Consider the following 25,221-nt stretch of genomic DNA (forward strand, 5'->3'; position numbering starts at 1 on the left):
TTCCACTTTAAAAAAGGGATACTCCCAATCTGTTGAGAAACCTGTCTGTAACTTCCTTAAGCAAAGAAAGGCAGGTCCCAGGAAATCTCTCTGGAGGATGTCTTTTATATATTTAAAAACACAAAATCAAAGCACTCATTAAAACCATTAGCCTCTTAAAAGAAAAAAAAGACAGACATCCCCCAGGGATGCTGCATGGCATTTACTTTTCTTTCAGGTCCTATACAGATTGAGTGTCCCCTTTACATTTTAGAGAGCTCCCGTTTCTTGTCAAGAATCAGGCCTTTTTGATACGTCTGTTTTAAAAACGTACACAAATATCTGTCATTCCATTTAGAGTTACAAATTGAGAACTAATCTTTACCATTTTTACACCGACAGCAGGGTTAATAATTCACACATTTCACTGACAACTGTATTTTTTCTGTATGTTGAATAAAAGGTGCATTCTTGTAATATTTCTCACAAAAAGTGATTACAATTCAGGGGAGTTACATCTGCACCCCACCATTTTCACTTTAGTGAAAACTATCATGTTTTAAAATACCAGGACCTGTGTCAGGTACTAATAAATATGTAAAAAAAAATTTAAAACAAGAGACCCCCGACTGCCCTTTCATCCCGACAAAGTAGAGATCTCATAGTCACTTGTGGAAGTTATTGGCTTGCCCATCATCCGTATGTTCTTTGCATTAGTAATTCTAGCCATCATGGATGCAGGCTTGTCAAAGTACCTCACCAGCGCTGGTTCAGTCAAGAGGGAGGCTAAAAATTGCTCAAAGGTGATGGCCCAATCTCTGTCAATGCTAGTGCTTCTACGCAGAGAAGTGTTGTGGCTGCTTTGCACCAAAACCGTATCTTCACCTATGTCCTCACAGTGAAGCTTTTCCTCCTCATGCGAGCCTGCACTCAGTACTGAATAGGAGGACATGGAGCTGTCATCTTTAGTATCATCATCAGAAATAAGCATGGAAGAACAAGCTCCATTGTCCCTGGGAGAAGAGTCTTCAAGCTTAATGTCTTCCATCTGTGCACTCAACGCGTTATCAGTGCAAACTGTCTCCTCCTCATTAGCGAAGGATTCACGCTGGTCAAAATCATACTGCTGGCTCCCCTCCTTCTTCTGAAACAACATGCTCTGAATAGCTTTGCTGCAGTTGTTACTGCTACTGTCTGTATTTTTTGTGGGCTGAACAGTGAAGAGCTTACCAACTTCACCAATCTCCAAAAGCAAACTTGTCACAGCAGCAGTGGCATGGTACAGATCTTGTTCATTGGGATCTTCACTGAACATGTTGTACATTGTCTTGCACAGTTCAATAAATTGCCCCTAAGTGTAGAGGATAAAATTAATTTTAATTAAAGGAATGGCAGCACATATAGTCTTTGAGATTTGGGTATAAATCAGTTTAAAGAAATGTATGTGACACACTGGGGATCAAGTAATTCATATGATGAAGTAAAAGTTAGAAGTAGTCTAGGTATTTTAGAATATTTTCTAGTATTCAAGAAAATTATGTATTTCTCCAAGACATTTCCATCAAATTGCTGGATTGAATTATTCTCCACCTCCCAAGCTAGTACAGTTTCCCCTGTCTTAGCCTCAGGCAACAGTGGAGGAGAGTCAGTGCTTCTCGTTGCTCATTCAGCATTACCCTTCTGACCAGAAGAATAGTGGCACCAATCTTAGTTCTCACCAAGCCACAAGGGAGAGAATTAAAAATGGAGCATTTGTCCTACAGGACTCCCAACAACATGAAAGTGTAGAGTAGGACCAGGCACCACTGAGTGTCAGGGTGGCTAAAAATCAATAATTATAAATATTAATTTAAAAAAAATCTGATTTTTTAAGTTTAAATTAAATACATTTTTCTTTTTAAAAATAGTCAAACCACTGAGCTGGTGGAAGTCCTTGACTAACCACCTGGAACTAGAATTTGCTGAAGTGCTAAACCAGTTTTGACAGCAGTAGCCTTTTCTACAGATGCAGAGAGAGTATTTTCTTCATTTTAATTTATTCAAGTAGTTCAATTCAATGTCTAGTCCACTGGAAGTTCAGAAATTGATTCTGAGTTGGTAATGCAGGCTTATTTTCCCTTTACCAATCTATAAATAAAAACAAGGTGTGAGAGGACGACATCTACTAGTTCTAAAAATCTTAAAGGACATTGTGACCATAAACTTCAGTTCAATCACTAACTAGAGATAAAACTTTGTTTTCATTAATTAATTAAAACTATCTTAAATATAGTGGATACATAAGGATGGAAAAGTAAGTTTATCAAAACATGCTTTTGCATTTAAAACTAACCGGTTTATTAAACATTTTAAAATGCTGTTTTAGGGCATTTTTAATTCAATTCCAATTTCCATCCAAATGCAGCTTGACATAACTCATGAGTAAAAAATTAACCATCTAGTAAACAAGAAAAGCATCATTCACCATTTTGTAACATAAAAAAAGTAAAAATTAAGAATCTGATTTAAATGTGTTGTTTACCCAGGGTTTTCAGAACCCACAGCAGGGGTAACTTAACTGTTTCACTCCATGTGGTGTCAGGAATAAATCAAGGGGAACACAGCAATTCTGTCTGATAAATGATTAATGCAAGTAAGCGTGCTTTATCTAAAACTGCAGTTTATGAGATTTAAGCACACACAAACATAAGCAATAGGTTTAGAACATCCCAGATATTTACCTAAAATCTGGAACAGTATTGAGTAATCAACAATAGGTATGCAGTGGCCAGTTGCTCACCCGCTGGGGAGGAAAGGTGTTACAAAAAATGTCTCTCAAGATGACTTCAGAGGACTGTTCCAAAATACACCATATTAGCTAGTCTTTTATAACTTCTACAAAACACATGGGTCATTATGACCCCTACTAAATCATCACTTTTCCTAACTTTTAATAAACTTCTATATCAAAGGTGCTCTGACTCAAGGTCTTCCATCCACCAAGGTTTTCAGTCTCACTTGTTGACTTGATTTTCCCCTCCTCCCATTCTGATTAGCAGAAATTGCAAGCTAGTTTTGACCTTGCCTCTAAAAGCCTGCTTTCCAATTAAACCTTAACTATGTGGTGTTCTATTTTATTAATTCATGGTGGCTGAATGCACATAATATGGTTGCAGTTGGCTTGATCACATTCTGGGGTACACACACCCCTCAAATCCAGGGTAACAGTGTGTTAGGCTACATAAGAGCTTAAATAAATGTGTATGGATATAGAATATTCTTCTGGTTAGCAAAAGGAAGCACCAAATTTAGTGTAAAGGCCATATTTAATTGCAAATCAACATATTTTAACAGTTACCAACCAATGAGAATCATCTTTTCTTTAGGAAAATAACTAAAAAAAATATATCAGGTTTCCTGCTTGCTGGTTTAAATCATGATTTAAATTGGTGATTTTAATCACTTTGATTTGAAATTTAAATCAATCTTCCCTATTGATTGAAAATGGTAATCCAGATAAACAGTGGCGTTTCAGTCTTTAAAACAAAGTAATCAGATTTGGAGGAAATATATTGCATAAGTCCGAAGAGGGAATAATTAGAATTAATGGGATGAAAAGAATTGTTTAGGCTCTATGAGTGTGTGTACCCTGCAGCTGGGAGCATGCTTCCCACTGTGGGTCGACAGACATGCGCTAGCTCTGCTTGAGCTAGTCTGCTAGCAGCAGCAGCAGGAGGTAATGCAGTCGCCCAGGTGGTGGCTTGGTGAATCCGTACCCAAGGCATTGGGCAGGCTTGTACTTGGGTAGCTAGCCCAGGTCGCTGCCTGTGCTGCTGAGGCCACACTAGCTCAATCAGAGCTAGCGCGTGTCTGTCTGTCCGCACGGGGGAGCGCGCCTCCAGGTGCACTGTAGACATACCTTTAGACTGTGGAATCCTCTCCCAATGGAAATGGCAGAAGTCTCATCTCTTTAAAAAATTAAAGATGGATTGGACAAACTACAGGACAATTTACTGTAGGGAATAATCCTTCACTTCCCCCTAGTGAAAGGAATAGCTGCCCAACAAGGCTATGTCTCTACATGTAAAACACTACAGTGGCACAGCTGTGCCCTGTAGCGCTTCAGTGTGGACACTACCTGCGGCGAGCGGAGGGCTTCGCCCATTGGTGTAGGTAATCCACCTCTTTCGTAGACCTAGTGCTGTGTACACTGGGGATTAGGTCACCTTAACTGCACCACTCAGAGTGGGGATTTTTCATACACCTGAGCAACACAGATAACTTAATTTTCTAGTGCAGACCAGGCCATAGTTTTTACAATCTCGAACTTTAGTGGGTCTAAGGAATGAAACAGTCAGTCAATCAGTTTTTCCCCTCACAAGAATTTGTCAATAGAACACAGGGGATCATTATTTTTGAATTTCTGGGATTGGTACTCTCCTTCCAAAGCATCTTTTTATAAAAATTCCACAGACATACATGAATGATATACCATTTATTTTTATCTTGTAACAGAAGTTTGGACGGCCTGATATTGAATATTACCAACCTGCACCCTTTGTTCCCACCATTCCTCACCCCCAAATAGCCATTCTAATATTTGCAATATTTTTAAATCAAGTTGTCATATGAACCTGCAATTTGAATACTAACATTTGCTCAATCTACTATATATTCATTTTGGCATGTGACCAAACTTCTAGTGTTTATGAAAAATAACTAAATGTCAACAGAATTTACCTGATTCAGTTTGGGTAAATCCTTTGCATTCTTTACTTTGGATTTATTCTCTTGACTCCATATTCTCAGGTAGTTTCGATTTTCTTGTGAGTTTTTCTTACCTAATGTCAGTGAAATTGGCCAGAAAAGAGGAAGACAAAGTCCATCATGAGGTCCTGCATTAGCATTTTTTCTTTCTTCAGAAGAATTAATCTTTCAAGCGGTAAGATAGAGAGAAAATATGTACCTTTGTCTGGTTTCAGGCTCACTGTAACAAACCCATCGTCTGCCCCTTGTTTGTTCCTGCTGTCAAGGCCAACAACTATTGGAAAATATTTACAAAACGAGAGATTTATTGTAGATTCATGTGAACTGTATTCATGTTTACAGAGCAAAACAAAGTAGAATAAGCAAAGTTTTACATTTATGAAAGGACACAGTCAAGAACGATAGGACTAAACCATGACCATTTTTGCTTATTTTTACATCTGCTTACAACTTCCATGTAATTAATAAAATAAAGACATGTACAAGGACCATCTTTGTGTACAATACAATGCCCAGGGCCATGATTAAAGATTCTACTAAATAAATATCACCACCATCTGCTTACAGTGATAGCCATATGATAACTTGAATTTATAATGTACATCTAATTGCTTCTCATACACTCTGTCCACTAAGCGATCTCCCAGGAGACCACTTCTAATATTCCAGTAAATCATTAGCTATAGTTTCAAACAACCTTCAGAAAAAAATGTTTTCTTCTTTTCCCAAAAATTATAGAGGCCCAATGTGCATGAGGGGCAATATTCAGTCCTCAGACAGTGACAGGCACTTCAGGGTTGGAACCAGGAGCTTTAAACCACTGGAAAGGAGAGATTTCCCCGCTTCCTAATGGGGGACACAGCAAGCTTCAGACTTCAGAAGTTGTTGTATTATGATGTATTAAAAATATATTTTAAGTAGATTTTAGAGGTTTCTTATTATAGCTTCTCTCTTCATCCAAGCTCTGTACAGGGATACACGTGATATTTCCTAGATTCCAAGGCCAAAAGGGACCATTCTGATCACCTAATCTGACCTCTTGTGTAACACAAGACACAGGACTTCCCCAAAATAATTCCTAGAGCACATCTGTTAGAAACAAACATCCAATCTTGATTTAAAAATGGTCAGTGATATAGCATCCACCACAACCCTGGGTGAATTATTCCAGTGGTTAATTGCTCTCATTGATAAAAATGTACGCCTTATTTCTGGTCTGAAATGGTCTAGCTTCGACTTCCAGCCATTTTATAAGCTGTTTTTTTAGGCAGAAGGATCTAAAATTTAATAGCAACAAAGGATGAATTTTTAAAGGGTCTCAGCATTGGCCTAAGTCAGCTCCTATTGACTTCACTGAAATGTCCACTCAAAACATCTAAAGACCCATTAAAACACTGCCAAAATGGTTTATCTTTAAAATATGACACACATGCAGATTAAAGAATGCATTCTATGTTATGAAATTTCAGAGACCCTAATTTCTGCAGCTGCTGTTCCATCTTCAGCCCCACTCTTCCAATCACATTGGGTGCTGAAGCCACTGGAACCAAATAAATAAGATCTGCAGGCCGGCAGTGAAACCTCTTCCGCAACACACAGGGGATGCACAGGCACTATGCTCATGTCTATCCCCAGTCAGCCCTTGTGAAGGCTCTGCACACCATGGAGAGATTATACCTTATAGCCAGATACAGCCTCTCACTCTCTCAGGGTACTGTCCACATGCATCAACACATTTAAACAAGATTCTACTCCCTTCACAGCTTAACATACTAATTTTGATCCTTCACAAAGTCAGACATGCTGAACCTGTGACTACCACCACCACCCACACTGATGGCATTATCCTCGAGAGTAATTCTTCATTACAGCATTGAAGGGAGGCCTTATTGAAAACACACACACATCTTCAGATATCACAGAGAACAAACACTAGTCATATACATTTGTTTTTGCATAGAATATTTTATTTCTTCATTTTAATCCAATGAGAAAGCAGCCATTTAAAAGTAAGGTTATTAGTGTTAACAAATATTTAGGGTCTTGAACACCGAAAAGACAAGATAATGCTCTTGCAGAGAAAAGTCACCTACCATGTGTATACTCTGGTGTGATGTCTTCAAAAAAGTACTGAGTTGCTTCAAAAGCAGAGTCTGGCTCTTCTTGCTCAGGAGATGGATCTGTGTGATGAGAGAGAGAGAGAAATTACTGCATTGTTTAATTAGAAAAACAAAGTAGATTTGTGTCAGTGTAGAGTTTCACATTTTAAGAAGCATAGTACCACATAATGAGGCTAACCCCACTTAGGATAGTAAAAAAGACAAATAACCCCTCATGTTTCAGAGAGAAGCCAACCACTACCTGATGTAGTTAGGAAGAAGCTACTTCTGTGGGCAGATTATTTCATAATTGTCCACTAAATGGATTTCTTGTACCTTCTTCTGAAGATTCTGGTACTGGTCACTCACTGGGAGAGACATGCACTAAATGCCTGAGTCACTAGGGCATTTCCGACCTATGTACCCTCAAAGTCAAAGCACTGGTCTGCTGTGCAAAGTGCAAGTAAATGGGTCTTACACAGGAGATCCCTGTGGTCTTAGGGAAAGGAATTGTCTGCTTCTTTAGGGTGCAAAGCAGTTTCTCTGAGCAGGTACTTCAGCCCATAGGTGGTAGGAGTGGCTGCTGTGGCTCCCTGCCCCCTATGGGGGATTTGGCCCATTGATCCAGAGTATTGGGTCTTTGCCCCTCCCCTTCCTGCACTACATAGCTGTCAGAGAGCTATTCCAAAACACTACTCTGTGATTCTCAGTGGTATGGATTCCTTGCACCCAACCCCACCTCCCCACCTCTCTAGTCACCACTGCAGAGTAGAACTGTGGCAGTTCTGTTGTGTTTAAGGGATTGCATCTTTCGTTCTAATAAGTTCTTCCTGGGAGAAAAACTGAATGCTTTGCTCATTAATAGAGAGGCACTGAATATCCTAACTTGTGTTGCGCGTCTGAAACTCTTTCTGCATCAAAGGTTTGGCTTGTGTGCCTGTGTAATTGAGCTTCTCAACTCTAGAGCAGTTGGGATATGAGCTAGGTACCTTAATGAGGGATAAGACACCTATCAGTTCATCACTTGGATAGAGGGCAGTCCCCTCTCTTCAGTGGATACATGTTACTCGCACCGAGCCAAACTGCCTGCCCTTAGTTTGGGCCTGGCATGAGTATTAGGAAAATTGAGAGATATGTAAGTTTGACTCCCACACCCACAAACTCTTTTAGACTTACACTCATGCTACTGATGCATCTAAACTGGTGTCGCTTACAACTCCAAGAGATGGCTCAATTGGGTATAGTGCTCTATCTTCTTAAAGGACTCACCTCTCCTCCCACCCCTCCTGACCAGACATGCCAAACCCGCAAAACAAACAAACAAACAAAAAAACTCACAGAAATTGGGCTTGTTTTTGGCTTAACTGGCTTGTGAGTTGCTTGTTGGCTAGTTTTTGGCTTGTAGCTTGTTACTTCTTTTTTTTGATCTGCTCCCAGCAAGCAAGGGTAAAGGGGGGGCAAGCAGGGGCAAGGGGGGGGGAAAGAGAGTCAGGGGTGCACAGCGGGCCCACCACAGTCCCAGACTGCAAGCCGGGGGGAGATCTAGTCACAGAGTGTTGGGGTTCTTAGGCATTGGCTTGTTTTGGCCTTGTTTTGAAATGGGATTAGCTTGATTTTTGGCTTATTGTGAACGTCGGGGTGCTTATTTACCCCGTGAATGTTGGCAACTGTGCTCCTGACTAGTAAACAGCTGTTTATTTAGACTTTCCTGTATTCTCTTAGAGCCTTACTTGGCCTTTCATCCCTAAACTTTTCTTACTCTATTAATAGAATCAGAACTGGAAGGAACCTTGAGAGGTCATCTAGCCCAGTCTCCTGCACTCTGTGGTAGGACTAAGTATTATCTAGTCCATTCCTGACAGGTGTTTGTCTAACCTGCTCTTAATCTCCAATGGTGGCGATTCCACAACCTCCCTAGGCAATTTATTCCAGTGCTTAACCACCCTGACAGTTAGGGATTTTTTCCTAATGTCCAACCTAAACCTCCCTTGCTGCAATTTAAGTCTATTGCTTCTTGTCCTATCCTCAGAACTTAACAAAAATAATTTTTCTTCCTTCTTCTTGTACAACCTTTTACATACTTGAAAACAGTTATGTCCCCTCTCAGTCTTCTCTTTTACAGACTAAACAAACCCAATTTTTTCAATCTTCCCTCATAGATCATGTTTTCTAGACCTTTAATCATTTTTGTCCCTTTTCTCTGGGCTCTCTCCAATTTCTTCACATCCTTCCTGAAATGTGGCCCCCAGAACTGGATACAATACTCCAGTTGAGGCCTAATCAGCGCGGAGTAGAGTGGAAGAATTACTTTTTGTGTCTTGCTTACAACACTCCTGCTAATACATCCCAGAAGGATGTTTGCTTTTTTTGAACAGCGTTACATTATTGACTCATATTCTGTACATCTGTGTGAATTCTAAGCAAAGAGTTTACTCCTTGCTTGCTGGAAACAAAGTAGGCCCTCCATAGCCTATCACAGGCTGGAAAGGCAAACCAAGTGCTCTCATTTTCATAGCTACCAGGACTTTCAGCTCTGTGGTTAGTTTTATTTGACTTGTAATTCAATAAAATTGTGTCCTAAATAATTTGAGCAATTAATGAGTATCTTCATTCAAGCTTGCCCCAGAGGCAGTACATATTAGAGACGAGGGGCTCCTTACGTATCTTCCAGCACTCAGGCATCTTCAGCAAGGTACTTAAGCAGGTGTGTAATTTTAACCACATGCAGCCAGTGGGACTACTCACACGCTTAAACTTATGCACAGGCTTAGGTACCTTGCTGACCTGGCTTCAGACAGGACTAGTTTCTTCGATGCGATACCCACAGTGAGTCAGTGGAATTATACTACCCAATTTGATGGGCACAACAGCAGCCACTAACACTCAGGAAAACAAGCAAATGTCTATAAAAATGGCCCATTTATGATGAGCAGAGCAGAAGACTGAAGTATGCATGAAGATCCCCTGGACTCATAGTGAGGTGAGGACAGAAGCTCTTCTGTTTGACTGCTTCATGAACTTACTATCGAAAGGAAATTTCACTCTCCCATTTTTTAGCTGGGAAACTAGGGTTTTTTAATTGGGAAAAGAGAGATTAAGGAACTATATTCCAATTTTCTATTTTGACTGAGAAATCAGCTATTTTAAATGTCTTTTACTCACCAGGCAATACATGCATTTTATAGAGCAGCTTCAGTTTCTCTGTAAGATCTCCATGACATGCTGTACCTAAACAATATCCCATTGAACACATTAGTGTTATTAGCAGCTTTTATCAGAAGAGTTCTTAGAGATTTACAAACATTTATGAATTAATCCTCAATTATCCTGTGAGGTAGGAAAGTATCTCCATTTTACACAGGAAAGCTGAAACAGAGAAGTTAAGTGACTTGCTTAAGATCACATAGTAAATCTAGTCTGTGGTAGAACTAGGAATAGAACACAGACCACCTGACTCTGAGTTCTGTGGTTTAAACACTAACTCACTTCTTTACTAGAAGAGTGTTTACATTTGCAGCTCTCAAAAATAGTCGTCATCACATTACTACATTGATGGCCATAGGGTTTTCTGTTTAAGAACAACTTTTTTGTGAGAGCCCCAACTGCACCCACAGTGACCAAACAAGGGCATCCTAGGACTTGGCTCAATTAGATGTTTGCTAGAAAAGACCCAGGATAACAAGATTGTGATCAAAGAGTAACCAAGGGATAAACTATTCTCTGCTATTATGTTAGCCTCAATCGAAATGTTATTTGGCTTGTGGAAAAATGAGTAAAATGAAATTCAAGTACTTTACGGCAATTCACTAGATGTTGGAATTTTTTATTAGAAAAATATTTAGATATTCAATATTATGTATTTCTAGAAAATTAGATAATTTCAGTTAGGTGGAGATTTATTTTACATTACAGCTGACTATGAAAACCTAATGCCATTAAGTAGAATTAAAACAGCAAATATTTCTTGGGAAATATCAACGAGTGCAATCTACTGGAAGCATAAAACCAAAAATGCAGAAAGATATTAGGCCAGAATACCAAGCCAGCCTTAACCTTTTCCTCTTTGGAAACCAATGTTAGTGACATCATAATGTTATTCTAAGTATAATTTTAATGTTTGTAACTCTCTAAATTCCATCTGTTTATATTAAACTAGTGCCAGTCACAGTTGGAATAATATCAGGGTTTCTGACAGACTGGTTCACCCTGAGTAATGGACTGTATTGCTCAGGTTAATTCATTACTATTGTATAAATTCTCCTTACTTAGCCCAGAGACAAATTCACGGAAGTTGATTAGAGAATCTCCATTGTCATCCAGCAGTCTGAATAAGCGTGCAGCTAGCACATCGGAGTGAGTCCCACATGCCCAAGGAAAGAGGAGAGCAAACATCCCCTTGAACTGCTCAAAATCAATACGGTACTGTTCCAGATATGGCAGGCTGGGGTCATGACGGTCAAAAGCATTGCTGTTCCCTCCCCAGTAGCAGCTAGTCAGATGTTCTGCCTGAACAGAAGGCAAATGCTGTAAGATTACCATTGTTTCTATAAACAGCTCAACAATATCACCAACACTAAAAATAAATACATTTAAAATAACATTAGCATTTGAGTTTAGCAGATTCATTTCTGACCAGCACTGACATTTCTTAAAAAAAAGAAAAAAGAAGAAAAAAAAGACTTCCCCTTACACAGTGCAATGCCAAATTCCTTTATGAAGCAGAAAAGAATTCAGCTCTGCTTCCCAGAAAAACATAGTAGTAAAAATTTTTTGGTCAAAGCGAGATGTGACTACATATACACACACATACATATATATATATATACACACACACACACACACAGAGATATGATACGCTCAATCTTGTTTTTTCACAGCTACATATTGTTTCAAGTTAGGAAAGTAGCTGATTACAAGATACTTGTAAAACAGAATTTTGCTGTCTTTAGTTTAAAGATTTCCCTGGCATTTGCAGAAATACTTGCTTTGTCTTAGCGCCTAATCCTGCTCCTATTGAAGTCAATAAGGGCTTTAAAATTGATTTGAATGGAGGCAGAAGCAGGGAAATAGGCCCTGATCATGCAGTGTGATCCTGGATTCCTTCACTCTTTCACAGTCTCACCAATTTCACAGTCCTGAGTATACTTGGGTGCAGGGATCCAGTCTAGAGACTCAGATTGCAGGACCGGGACTGTAGTAAGTATAGAGACTAGTTACAGGAGATTCACGAGAAAATATGTTCTCTTTACCAGAATATTCAAGAAACTCAATCCTGGCCAACCTACTGCAGTGTGTGTCACTCACGGACTGAGCAAGGGTAAGGATTAACTGTGAGGATAATTAACAATTGAAACAACATACATCGAGATATGGAGGATTCCCTTGAAGTCTGTAGATCAAGACTGAATGTCTTTCTAAAGGATATACTCTAATTTAACCAAACTTTATGGACTTGAGGCAGGAATTACTGAGTGAAATTCTATGGCCTGTGGTATGCAGGAGATCAGATTAGGTGATCATAATGGTCCCTTCTGGTTTTGAAATCTATGACTATTTTTACTCCTCCCCAGCTTTTACTTACTATTAGAACACTACTTCAAGAGAGCCTCTGGACAGAAAATTAAACTGCAGAAGGTTCCGTATAAATTAAAACCATCAATTGTAGCATGTAGCAAGTACCATGCAAAGTAAAGTTACAGGCTGTCCAATTTAGCTTAAGGAAGATATTTTGGGATCAGATTTTCAGAACTATGCCCACAAATCAGGTAGACAAAGAAGGTTTTGGAGGCTGGCTGAAACTGTGACCCAGGATGTCGGTCTTTCCCTTACTTTTCTACTAACTGATGTCTTCAGGATAATACATTTTTCTAATCAAATTAGTTTGAAAAATAATTATTTCTTTCGTTTTAAAAAATGGCTCTTTTGTATGTCAATTATATCTAGTTGCAAATTCCAGTTTGTGTCTGGGCACACGACAACACCGAATAACTCACAAATTTAGATCAATTCATTAGCAGACAGAGTTTTCATGTCAAATCTAAATGTTTATTTTTCCTGTATGCATGTGATCTTATCTTGACTACAGCTTTACCTTGAAAAGAGCATAGAGTTCCTCCAGTTCATCAATAGTAAAAGAAGTCTCAGTCACAATGGTTCGCACCTTTGGAAATGTAACATTAAAAATTAAAAGCTTCCTATATATGTGCCATTTGAAAGATATTTTTATTTCAGAAATCAATTGACCTTAATCTTAGCAAGAATATTTTTCCAAGGACTTACCACATTGCGCTTAGTGGTGTCTTCAAGAGTCTGGATCACCTTCAGTCTTTGTTTAAATCTCATCTGTTCAATGAGATCTGCTCGTATACTTCCAAATTTCTAAAAAGGAAGACAAAATGGATCCTTTAGATTGTGTGCTAGTACCTGGAATACTTTGATTTCCTTTTATGCATAAAAAAATAAAAAAACAAACAATTCATTCTGTAAGCGTTCAGAAATTATGTAAGATGAATATCTCGGACAAACATTGTGTGACATTAAAGACATTTTTCTAAACATATGACTTATAAACAACTGAGTTTTCAGGAGTTTGTCATTAGATTTTCTTTTCCTCCACCATTTCATTTCCATTTGCCTCCCAAGCATTTCAGAAGGGATATAAACCCTCATGTTTTAGGGCATCATGCTCATCAAGTAGAAGTTCGCTTAGAAAGAAACTTCCCCTATAGGCAAGTTACTCCATAGCTATTAATGCAGAATTACTTTCAATTTTCTCTAAAACACTTCTTATTTGCCACTGTTGGAGACAGGATATAGGGCTACATGGATCATTGGGTTGATCTGATATAGCAGTTCCTATATTACCAAACAACTGTCCAAATCCAAACATGAGGAATGAAATTCAAATTATGGGTAAAAAATTTCGAGAGTGCTTAAATGACTTAAAAGCTTAAGTGTCACTTTCAAAAGTTACCTACTTACCTTTTTTATAGGACTTTTCATCTGAAGAGATCAATGTGCTTCACAAAGGAGGTCAGTTTCATTATATTCCCATTTGACAGGTAGGGAAACTGAGGCACAGACAGGTGAAGTGACTTGCCCAAGGTCACTCAGCTGGTCAGTGGCAGAGAAAGGAGAGAACCAAGGTCTCCTAGTCCAGGGCTCTATCCACTAGACCAAAGTTCTCTCCTCAACGTATGCACAACTTCCAAAGAACATTAATATGCTACACCTGCATGCCAGGTGAAAGAGAGTGAGGGCAAAAATATAATACTGAGAACAGTACTCATTGTTCAATGGACCTACAGCACTGGCTCATGCTCTCACATCCATGAAACTCTGTCCCACAGATTTGTTTCTATGGGCTGTCAATAGAGATTTCCCCCAACACGAACACCTCTGTAATATGGCCTTTGAAGAAACCCAGGGACAGCTTTTAGCATGAGAAATAGCACCAGCCACCTCGGGTGCCACAAATAAAAGTCATGGAGAAGCCTGCTGCTGCTAGTGCATCAGATTGTGATATGCATTCCAGAGTGAGGAAGTGGGGGTACCATCTTAAGTACATCAGGATCGGTTAATATATTCTTAGGCAATCAAATAATGTTCAAGCTGTGACATTCCTAAATCATCTGTACGTCTACAAATCACATGAGAAGTAGCAGGATGTTTTCCCTGCTTTATTTGTTAATTTTCCAATTAAAATTGGAAAGCTTTTGAAAGACAGACAGTTAAGGAGCCCGGTTAAATAGTTACAAGTATTTTTAAACACAAAAGTGCAGGTGAAAGTATGGAAAATCTTTAAAAAAAAAAAAGTCAAGAGTGAAATTTTCAAAAGCAACCAGTGACTTTGGAGTCTAGGTCCCATTTTAAAAAATGACAGGCACTTACGAGACAAAGTCCCAGTTTAAGTCAATGAGTCCTAGAAAATGGGACTTAAGCGATTTTGGAAATGCTACCCCAGCTCTTTAATTGTGCAACAAGTTTGCAGGAGTGCAATTACTTTTATAGTAATACAGAGTAATACCAATCACTGTGGATTGTGACTTTATTACAGGATCAGATAAAATGAGATGTTTTGCATTTTAATAAATCCAGCATCTTCGATAATAGCAAAGAAAGTCATTAGCAAAATAAAATGCATTTGTTGATATGTTAAGTGGAAAGTCCCTCTGCCTCTGTAAAAAAAATCCAACCCCCCCACCCTACAGGTACAATGTTCTATTCCTGCCTCATATACCATGCTAGGGCATTGGTTCAATACTGACTTTGAGAAGAGTTCTACCCACTGAATTGCCAGCACTATTTTCTGAAGCACCTGAGTTTTCACTAGAGGTTTCTCATCCAAGTGTCCAACCCTCCTTAGCTTATGAGATTGGACAGGATCACAGCAGTGTGATAAATGGCTAAATATTATGCTACAGTTAATAGCATTCCCTCACTGAGTTCTCAGATTCATCGTTTCCCTCCTCCCTTCCCCCAAGGCAAGTGTCATGGGATAGTTGGTCAGATAGAGTCTGCCTTCCTTCTGGAACAAAAAGCATATTATATCCCTTACTCTAAAGGAAAAACAGTCACCTTTCACTGTACATCTTGCTATTTTTATACAGCTTTTAATAAAGGGCAAGTGACAAGGGTTACATTGTTATCCATGTGCCTCTGACAAGCTAAAATACTAAAAATACAGCAAATAAATGTTAGCTTAATGGCAGCTGGAAATTTCCTGATATTTACAACACATTTGTCTCTTTTGTATGTTTATACCAAGCCCAACACAATGGGTCCCCAATCCCAATTGGGTACAAGAAACTTAAGGTCAGGAACGTAAGGGTCACTGAACAACAGAGGGCCCTCATTGTCTCTTGAAAATTTTGGCAGTTTAATACCAGGAAACACCACCACCAATACATATATACTGCAAGCTGATTTAACAGCCTACATTCAAATAGAGTACAAGTAAAAAAAGATCATAGAATCATAGAATATCAGGGTTGGAAGGGACCCCAGAAGGTCATCTAGTCCAACCCCCTGCTTGAAGCAGGACCAATTCCCAGTTAAATCATCCCAGCCAGGGCTTTGTCAAGCCTGACCTTAAAAACCTCTAAGGAAGGAGATACTACCACCTCCCTAGGTAATGCATTCCAGTGTTTCACCACCCTCTTAGTGAAAAAGTTTTTCCTAATATCCAATCTAAACCTCCCCCACTGCAACTTGAGACCATTACTCCTCGTTCTGTCATCTGCTACCATTGAGAACAGTCTAGAGCCATCCTCTTTGGAACCCCCTTTCAGGTAGTTGAAAGCAGCTATCAAATCCCCCCTCATTCTTCTCTTCTGCAGGCTAAACAATCCCAGCTCCCTCAGCCTCTCCTCATAAGTCATGTGTTCCAGACCCCTAATCATTTTTGTTGCCCTTCGCTGGACTCTCTCCAATTTATCCACATCCTTCTTGTAGTGTGGGGCCCAAAACTGGACACAGTACTCCAGATGAGGCCTCACCAATGTCGAATAGAGGGGAACGATCACGTCCCTCGATCTGCTCGCTATGCCCCTACTTATACATCCCAAAATGCCATTGGCCTTCTTGGCAACAAGGGCACACTGCTGACTCATATCCAGCTTCTCGTCCACTGTCACCCCTAGGTCCTTTTCCGCACAACTGCTGCCTAGCCATTCGGTCCCTAGTCTGTAGCTGTGCATTGGGTTCTTCCGTCCTAAGTGCAGGACCCTGCACTTATCCTTATTGAACCTCATCAGATTTCTTTTGGCCCAATCCTCCAATTTGTCTAGGTCCTTCTGTATCCTATCCCTCCCCTCCGGAGTATCTACCATTCCTCCCAGTTTAGTATCATCCGCAAATTTGCTGAGAGTGCAATCCACACCATCCTCCAGATCATTTATGAAGATATTGAACAAAACCGGCCCCAGGACCGACCCTTGGGGCACTCCACTTGATACCGGCTGCCAACTAGACATGGAGCCATTGATCACTACCCGTTGAGCCCGACAATCTAGCCAGCTTTCTACCCACCTTATAGTGCATTCATCCAACCCATACTTCCTTAACTTGCTGACAAGAATACTGTGGGAGACCGTGTCAAAAGCTTTGCTAAAGTCAAGAAACAATACATCCACTGCTTTCCCTTCATCCACAGAACCAGTAATCTCATCATAGAAGGCGATTAGATTAGTCAGGCATGACCTTCCCTTGGTGAATCCATGCTGGCTGTTCCTGATCACTTTCCTCTCATGCAAGTGCTTCAGGATTGATTCTTTGAGGACCTGCTCCATGATTTTTCCAGGGACTGAGGTGAGGCTGACTGGCCTGTAGTTCCCAGGATCCTCCTTCTTCCCTTTTTTAAAGATTGGCACTACATTAGCCTTTTTCCAGTCATCCGGGACTTCCCCGGTTCGCCACGAGTTTTCAAAGATAATGGCCAGTGGCTCTGCAATCACAGCCGCCAATTCCTTCAGCACTCTCGGATGCAACTCGTCCGGCCCCATGGACTTGTGCACGTCCAGCTTTTCTAAATAGTCCCTAACCACCTCTATCTCCACAGAGGGCTGGCCATCTCTTCCCCATTTTGTGATGCCCAGCGCAGCAGTCTGGGAGCTGACCTTGTTAGTGAAAACAGAGGCAAAAAAAGCATTGAGTACATTAGCTTTTTCCACATCCTCTGTCACTAGGTTGCCTCCCTCATTCAGTAAGGGGCCCACACTTTCCTTGGCTTTCTTCTTGTTGCCAACATACCTGAAGAAACCCTTCTTGTTACTCTTAACATCTCTTGCTAGCTGCAGCTCCAGGTGCGATTTGGCCCTCCTGATATCATTCCTACATGCCCGAGCAATATTTTTATACTCTTCCCTGGTCATATGTCCAACCTTCCACTTCTTGTAAGCTTCTTTTTTATGTTTAAGATCCGCCAGGATTTCACCATTAAGCCAAGCTGGTCGCCTGCCATATTTACTATTCTTTCGACTCATTGGGATGGTTTGTCCCTGTAACCTCAACAGGGATTCCTTGAAATACAGCCAGCTCTCCCGGACTCCTTTCCCCTTCAAGTTAGTCCCCCAGGGGATCCTGGCCATCCGTTCCCTGAGGGAGTCGAAGTCTGCTTTCCTGAAGTCCAGGGTCCGTATCCTGCTGCTTACCTTTCTTCCCTGCGTCAGGATCCTGAACTCAACCAACTCATGGTCACTGCCTCCCAGATTCCCATCCACTTTTGCTTCCCCCACTAATTCTACCCGGTTTGTGAGCAGCAGGTCAAGAAAAGCGCCCCCCCTAGTTGGCTCCTCTAGCACTTGCGCCAGGAAATTGTCCCCTACACTTTCCAAAAACTTCCTGGATTGTCTATGCACCGCTGTATTGCTCTCCCAGCAGATATCAGGAAAATTAAAGTCACCCATGAGAATCAGGGCATGCGATCTAGTAGCTTCTGTGAGCTGCCGGAAGAAAGCCTCATCTACCTCATCCCCCTGGTCCGGTGGTCTATAGCAGACTCCCACCACTACATCACTCTTGTTGCACACACTTCTAAACTTAATCCAGAGACACTCAGGTGCAAGTTTATCTCTGATATAATTCCACTGACTTCAGTGCCATTACACTAGGGATACATTTGGCCTTTTTTCTGTAAGTTTCTATTCAACTAGAAAGAGCTATGAACTTTTGTACTACATATGTCCACAAAAGACAGATTGTGGCTCCGCATGAGGCCAGTTTATTCATCTAAATATAGTCAAGGCCACAGAAGCGCTCTTAAATGGTGTGGGATTCAAAACAAGGCAAAATGGGACGGCAGCTTTATATAAATGTCTGCCCCTCCACTGCCAGTTTGTATTCTTACATCATTAGAGAGGGGGGAAATCCTCACACCCTCAGATTTAATTCACCCTCAATGTGGAATTCACTATTGCTAAAGCCTGCAGCAGATTTCTGGTGCCTTTTACACAGCTCAAAAATAATTCTTTTTTCTGAGACGTGGAGGACATAGGGAAGGTATCTGAAATACCTGTCAGGGTTTTAGATGGCTAGGATCATTCTACATTTTGATTTAAAATATTCATTAGTTCTACATGGCACAGGAAAGAAAAGAACCAATGAATTTCCCATAAAGGAGAATTTGCGCTCCTGTTGTTGGTCCTGAGTTAGAAATCAGCATTTAAAAACTAAGTGTCAGGGATATTTTCTGAAAGTTTTATTGTGTAAAATTTAATTTAAAGATTAGACAAAAATCCTTACTCTTTTGATGTTCAAAGTTTTAGTCCATTTTTTCTTGGACTTTACTATGCACTTTATGAACATTAACTAGTTAGTCTGGTATTGTGGCTTTTGCCAGGAGTTTTCCAACTCTGAGTTATTTCTGCCTTTGTCAAAATTAGAACTGGTTGGAAAAACTGACAGAACCATTTTCTGTTGGAAAATTCTGTTTCAACATTTTGGGAACATAAACATTGATTATTTGTTCTGAAGCAATTTTGTATTATAATATATAATATTGCTATAATTTGCTATAATATAATATAAAATACGTCTACATCAAAATGAAACATTTTGATTAATCCAAAACAATAGTGTTCAGAATACTCCTCTGGAGAACTTTGAAATGTTCAGGTTTTGCTCTCATTCAAAATAAAACCAAAATTTCAATATCTCAAAATCCTTCATGAAACAATTGTTGTCCTCAAGCCAGTTCTAGTCAAAATCCTAAATTACCTCATAGGAAGTTCTGATGAGTCTGAAGATATCCACCTCAGGATAAGGCTCTACATCATCGCTGAGGAGTGAGTGAAGGTGAGGGATTGGTGGCAAAGTACTGTCCTTATTAGTCACACTGTCCAAATACCTGATTGGGAGAGAAGAAAAAAAACCTAACTGAGAAAACTTGGGACACATTTTTCCTGAGGATCAATAGCATCAGGATTACATATAGACTGACTTTACATAAGTATGATCAAACCACTCAATTATTCTGTGATTTGCACAAAGATACCTATTTTGCCAACTCGTAACACTCCATTTCTCCCCAGAGCTGCATTAGTTGTTTACCTAAACCACATTTACCAAGAAATATATAAAATCCATCTGATCACAATAAGATGTCCACAATTTGCCAGTGATTTCCTCAACAGAATTTTGAAATATTTTTGTTTGAGTGGTCTTACACAAATAAAGATGTGTTGGGCACTATCCACCTCATTCCTGTTGGAACAGGGGATGGTGTACTTGATTCTCAATACCCCCTGCCTCTCTCATCCCCTAAAGAGATTAAAGAGTATCAAGTGCTTATCCTTCTTGCCAGTGTAGCTGCTGTAAATCACCTTGCAGCCACAAAAAACTTCCTTTCATAACTCCTCAGCAATGGTTGGGGCTTAGTTCTGAGAGGAAAGATGAGATGACCAGGGCTTTTTTTTTTTTTTTTTTTTAAATACTAAGTAAATTATAAAAAACCAACACACATAACATCAGCACTCGTGCTTGGCTATAAATTACCCTAAGCCTCACTTAAAAAAAATTAAAGAACCTGATTCAGCAGCACCTTGAAATCTAAACATTGACACAAAATGTCAGGAAATCAAATGTGTCATTCAAGGTTACATAAAGTGGTCTTAGTTCAGAATGAATGACTCATCCAGGTTTACTAACCTGCCTCATGTTTTTATCCCTTCATGAGCCTTTCAAGATCTATTGCATTCTCTGGCAAGTCTATTTCCAACAATAGTTACCCCTGAATTCAGGTATTTTTCCTACTTGTACTTAAAAGTTAACAGTCAAAAGGATGAAGTAACAGATTCCAGATATCTAACCAAGACCTGCTGAAGATCCCTACAAGACAGGTTCAGAAGAATATTCTAGAAACTACAAAGGAAAAAAAATGGTTTTGTTGAGCCTGGCTAATAGGAGCAATTGTGCATAATTCCTTTGTAGACTTTTAAGGTGGCTGTAATTTTCTGAAACTTTGTCTCACTAGGGCAGTGGTTCCCAAACGTTAACCACCTGCGAACCCCTTTCACGAAAATATCTAATCTTGCAAATCCCCTCCTAAAAATTAATATTTCCAGCGATTTTCTCCTTTACCTGAGCATAAATGATAGAAGCAGTGATCTAGAAAATAATTTTTTATGACACGTTTATTACATGCTATTTATTATTACATCATCATCTATCATTATATTAGTAATTTTATTACATTATGAAAACAGCAACACTCTTCCAAGATTTCACTTTTGTACCTCGTATCACTTCGATTAAGCCTCCTACATGTTTCATCAAGGAGTACCAGACATGAAACAGCATGAAAGTATTTAAGATGACAACTCAATTAAAGAGTTCCTCCCACAAGCATTCGGGTCTTGAGCAGTCCAGACAAACAACGCAAGACTACAACGAAGCTTAAACTTGTTCTGCCAGGAAGTCATGGTCACAGGGCTCGGGCTGCCGGCTCCCAAGCCTGGGTGCCTAGGGACAGCTCTGTCCACGATTAGAGAATTTTTTCTGAGGACCCCCTGATACATATCACAAACCCCCAAGGGTTCATGAATCCCAGTTTGGGAACCACTACCCTAGGGCTATGTCTACACTACAGCGGCACAGGTACAATGCTGCAGCTGCATCTGTAGTGTCATCATATAGATGCTTCCTACATCAATGGAAGGGGTTTTTCCATCAGTGTAGTTAATCCACGTCTCGATGAGGTGGTAGAGCTTCCATTGATCTAGCCGAGTCTACGGTGGGGAATTAGGTCAACCTAAATACAGCACACAAGGCGCAAAATTTTTCATAGCCCTGAGTGATGTAGCTAGGTTGATCTACTTTTTAGGTGAATACCAGGCCTAGATAAGAAGATATGGTCACTCAGAAATATATGAAAAGCCTTTTTTGACAAAGGAACACATAACTCCTGTTACAGACAAAAAGGATTTCAAGTATCTAAAAGACATCATCAGCTTCTTGGTAAATAAGTTAAATGCACTAAAACCGGAAGCAGAGCTTTGGTTTTGTTCAATAAATACCTTCCCAGGACTGTCATTGCTTCTCCATCATCTTTACAGTTCAGCAGCTTGTCCACATTAGCATCCAGCACAGCAAGAGCTAACTGGAATATCACCTTTATTCCTTCATAGAAGAAACAATCCACAACCACCACAGCACTTTCAAATGGCATTACACTGAGGAAAAGCGTGAGGAACCAGGACAGTGAAATTGTGGAGATAACACCCAAGTCCTGCATGCAGTCATAAAGCTGTGGAACACAGTCCCGGGCCAGCTCTTCAAAAACACCTTGATCCACCAGAGCTCCTGTTGGAAATAAGTAACATTGGGCACGCACAAATTTAGGATCAAATGAATACACATTTAGACCCATCTGGGAAAAATATTAGAAGAACATTCTCCAAGATGCTTATATACATTTCCTTACCACCAGAGAAAGGATAGATCCTTCTCTGTTATTAAATTGTGATAAGCACCAAAAAAAGCAAAACACTATTATACAGAAAACAAATGTAATAAACACAGAGCCTAGAAAAAGGAAACAGGGTTTTTTCTTGTTCTGAAACCCGTTCTTTGGCACCTGTAGATAAGGCACCCACCATTAATGGTGGAATTCTACTTCTCAGCATCGCAGGAGTGGTGGTGGGAGAGGCAAGATAGGGGGAGGAAGGAGAAGAGTTTGTTAGTTTTTTTCATTTTTAAGGAAAATTTAGTGGTTGTAAAAAGTTCCCTGTGGTGGCACAAAGCTGAAGAGCTTCTATAGAACATGCACACCACACAGGCAACAGCAAACACAAGTATCTCCACACCACTACCTCTGGGATTGAGTGGGTAAGCTCAGTCATTGGTGCCTTTGCTAGGTAAGTAACAATGATTTTTGTGATGGAAGTGGATTGAAAGCATCAATTCATTTCATGCAAGCCAACAGCCAGTCATAAGACAGTAAAGGCTTTCAGTTATTAATGTCCTTTCAAACCAACAACCTAGAGGTGAGTGGTAATACAACCTTCTCCTGTAAACTACCCAACCCTGCCCCTCACCACATTCATTTGGTAATTATATTATATCCTCTGTTCTCTACACTTAAAATTCTAGCCTCCAACCTCCTTCTGACCTCTTTAACCTAAAACAAGTCAAGTCGAGTCCATTGTAGAATTCTGTTTTACCTCAAGCAGGTGAAGAACTAACACAAGCAGAATATCTACTTAGGTAGCTGCTTCCAAACTTCTGAACTAGCTATTTCATTCTCTCATCTGTTAGCAACAGTTCATATATCATCAGTGCTGACCATCTGATTATTTCAAAATAAAAAAAATTAACAGAACAGGCTTCTGGATATTTAAGGACTTTTTGGAAAAAACAATCCCCTTAACATACCAACAACTCTTGTATTGTAGTAGTCTGGCAGCATGCGTTCACACAAAGCCACAAGCAGCCAGAAAGCTTCCTCCTCTTTTGCATACAAAAGAAGTACTGAAGTGACAATATTCATGGCCTACAAGAATGAAAAAATAAGTCACTAGATGTAATTTCTAAATTCTCTTGCCATATCTAGTGCTACAAAGTCTGAACAGATAAGAATTTATGCAAAGTCAGAAATTAGCCATGGATCTACCCTGAAGAAATTTCACTTAAAAATTACTATATATTCTGCTATATTCAGCAGTCCAAATTCTTTTGGAAGTACAGCAAACAATGTTTTCCTAATGTTCCTAATGAGAAGTTTCTTCAAAACATCTGAAAATCAAGACTCTGGATGTTATTGCTTCTTTGCACAATCAATTTATTGTTCATTCTTCACGAGTTCAACTGTTGAGTTGTACTGAGGGAGGTGCATTCTCTCCAGGGCTGCGGCTGAAGGAACTGTGCCTCATTCAACCACAATGCCTCTTGGAGCCCTGGGGAGTGCAGATTCTACACCATTTTTTTCAAGGATGCAGTCTACACACCCCAGGCTTTCTGCCAGTGCAAAACAAAACCAAAAAACCCAATGGAGGTCATGCTCTCCACTGATGAGGCGTGTGTGTGTGTGTGTAAGGAGGGAGATGCGGGCAAGGATCCTTGTGACCCATTTCCTCCATCTTACACAAATGTCTGGCACAATGTTGCTCTGTGTTTGTTTGCTCTCAGTCATTTTAAGTGTTTGTCTAACTCCTTTGTCAAGGCCAGAAGGCCTGAAAAAATGACCTACTTTGATAATATTTCCATGTGAGAGTTTGAATCTTGAGGAACAGATTGGTTATTTTAAACCCTAACTTAATAGGAGAGATGACAGATGGTGGGCAGGTATAGTACCAGCTTGTTTTCTGTGACTGTCCCAGAAGAACACATTTTTAAAGTTATTTCATTATATTTTAACTCCCCCAAAATGAAAGTTAAATATTTTTAAAAACACTAATTTAGTTCTCAGTTAAAAACTAAGAAATTCTGATTCAGACCCCTTTTCAAGGTCTGTCAATTCATATATACTGATCCATTCCCTGATCCATTCCCAACACCCAATACTTCATTATGATGCAGTCACACACTATCCTTTTCTCTTTAGTCTTGTTTATTATTTATATAATGCTTTAGAGTTTGTATACTTGCTATAACTGTCACTAGGTCTGTGAAAGAATAAAACGTACTTTAATACCATGACCCAGGACTACTTATAATTTCACTCCTGACTGTGAGGGCCAGGGTTACAAGTGTGCTCCTGTTGCCACTATTCCAGTGTTCATTGTCCTACCATTCCCCCTCCCTTTTTTTTTATTATTATTATTATTAACAAAAGATACTTCAAGTAATGTTGAGTGATTTCTTCTTTATGAATTGATGATGATGGTTAGAATACTTTGCATCTCCCTCTGTATTTTTCATTCAGGGATATTGAAGTGCTTTACAGTCAGGGATTAAATTAGGCCTCACAACACTCTTAGAAAATCAACAAGTATTATTCCCATTTTGCAAGCAGGGAAGCTAAGGCACAGAGATATACAAAAGGAGACTGCAGTCTTGAACTCTAGCGGTTGTGACCAGATAATGCTTCCAGACTTCGAAGAGAAACTGCTGCTCAATCTTAGCTACAGCAGAGCTGCACTCTGCTATAATAGCTTATGTGATACCTTGTTGTTTTCCTTAACACTGCTTGCAACTACGGCAAAAAGAAGGTTTTGAAGCAACTAAGATACGATGGAACATTTGAAATACAAGGAACTTTTTCTTGAAATGGAACGCAAAGTTTCTTACCTGATCATTTTCTGTTAGCAGCTTCTCTCTGAATTCATTACTCATGGGCCAATGCCCCCTAAATGTGGCGTTTGGAGGCAGTCCAATGTTGTGCTGGAGGCTCCAAGACTAAGCTCTGCCCTTCTGCTCAAGCTACCAAAAGAGCTCCTCCACAGCTGCAGATAACACTAACAAT

The 25,221-nt window shown here is 39.8% G+C and overlaps 1 protein-coding gene across 3 annotated transcripts in view; it reads right to left on the reverse strand.

The window, feature by feature from the left end:
* Positions 1-242: 242 nt before the first annotated feature.
* The window catches only part of TBC1D9 (TBC1 domain family member 9), an 80,812-nt gene continuing 55,833 nt past the window's right edge, over positions 243-25,221 (reverse strand). Inside the window, exons 11-21 of one of the 3 annotated variants that reach the window (XM_077814439.1) lie at positions 23,193-23,310; positions 21,836-22,121; positions 19,539-19,668; positions 13,104-13,202; positions 12,916-12,984; positions 11,090-11,330; positions 9,987-10,052; positions 6,819-6,905; positions 4,925-4,999; positions 4,699-4,799; positions 243-1,330 (exon numbers count right to left, since the gene is read on the reverse strand). In XM_077814439.1, coding sequence (XP_077670565.1) covers positions 617-1,330; positions 4,699-4,799; positions 4,925-4,999; positions 6,819-6,905; positions 9,987-10,052; positions 11,090-11,330; positions 12,916-12,984; positions 13,104-13,202; positions 19,539-19,668; positions 21,836-22,121; positions 23,193-23,310 — 1,986 coding nt within the window. In that variant the 3' untranslated portion in view covers positions 243-616. The remainder of the gene's footprint in view (positions 1,331-4,698; positions 4,800-4,924; positions 5,000-6,818; positions 6,906-9,986; positions 10,053-11,089; positions 11,331-12,915; positions 12,985-13,103; positions 13,203-19,538; positions 19,669-21,835; positions 22,122-23,192; positions 23,311-25,221) is intronic. The other 2 variants (XM_077814440.1, XM_077814441.1) reach the window with 2 other exon arrangements.

This window comes from Eretmochelys imbricata, chromosome 4 (genome assembly GCF_965152235.1).
Source record: "Eretmochelys imbricata isolate rEreImb1 chromosome 4, rEreImb1.hap1, whole genome shotgun sequence".
Lineage (NCBI taxonomy): Eukaryota > Metazoa > Chordata > Testudines > Cheloniidae > Eretmochelys > Eretmochelys imbricata.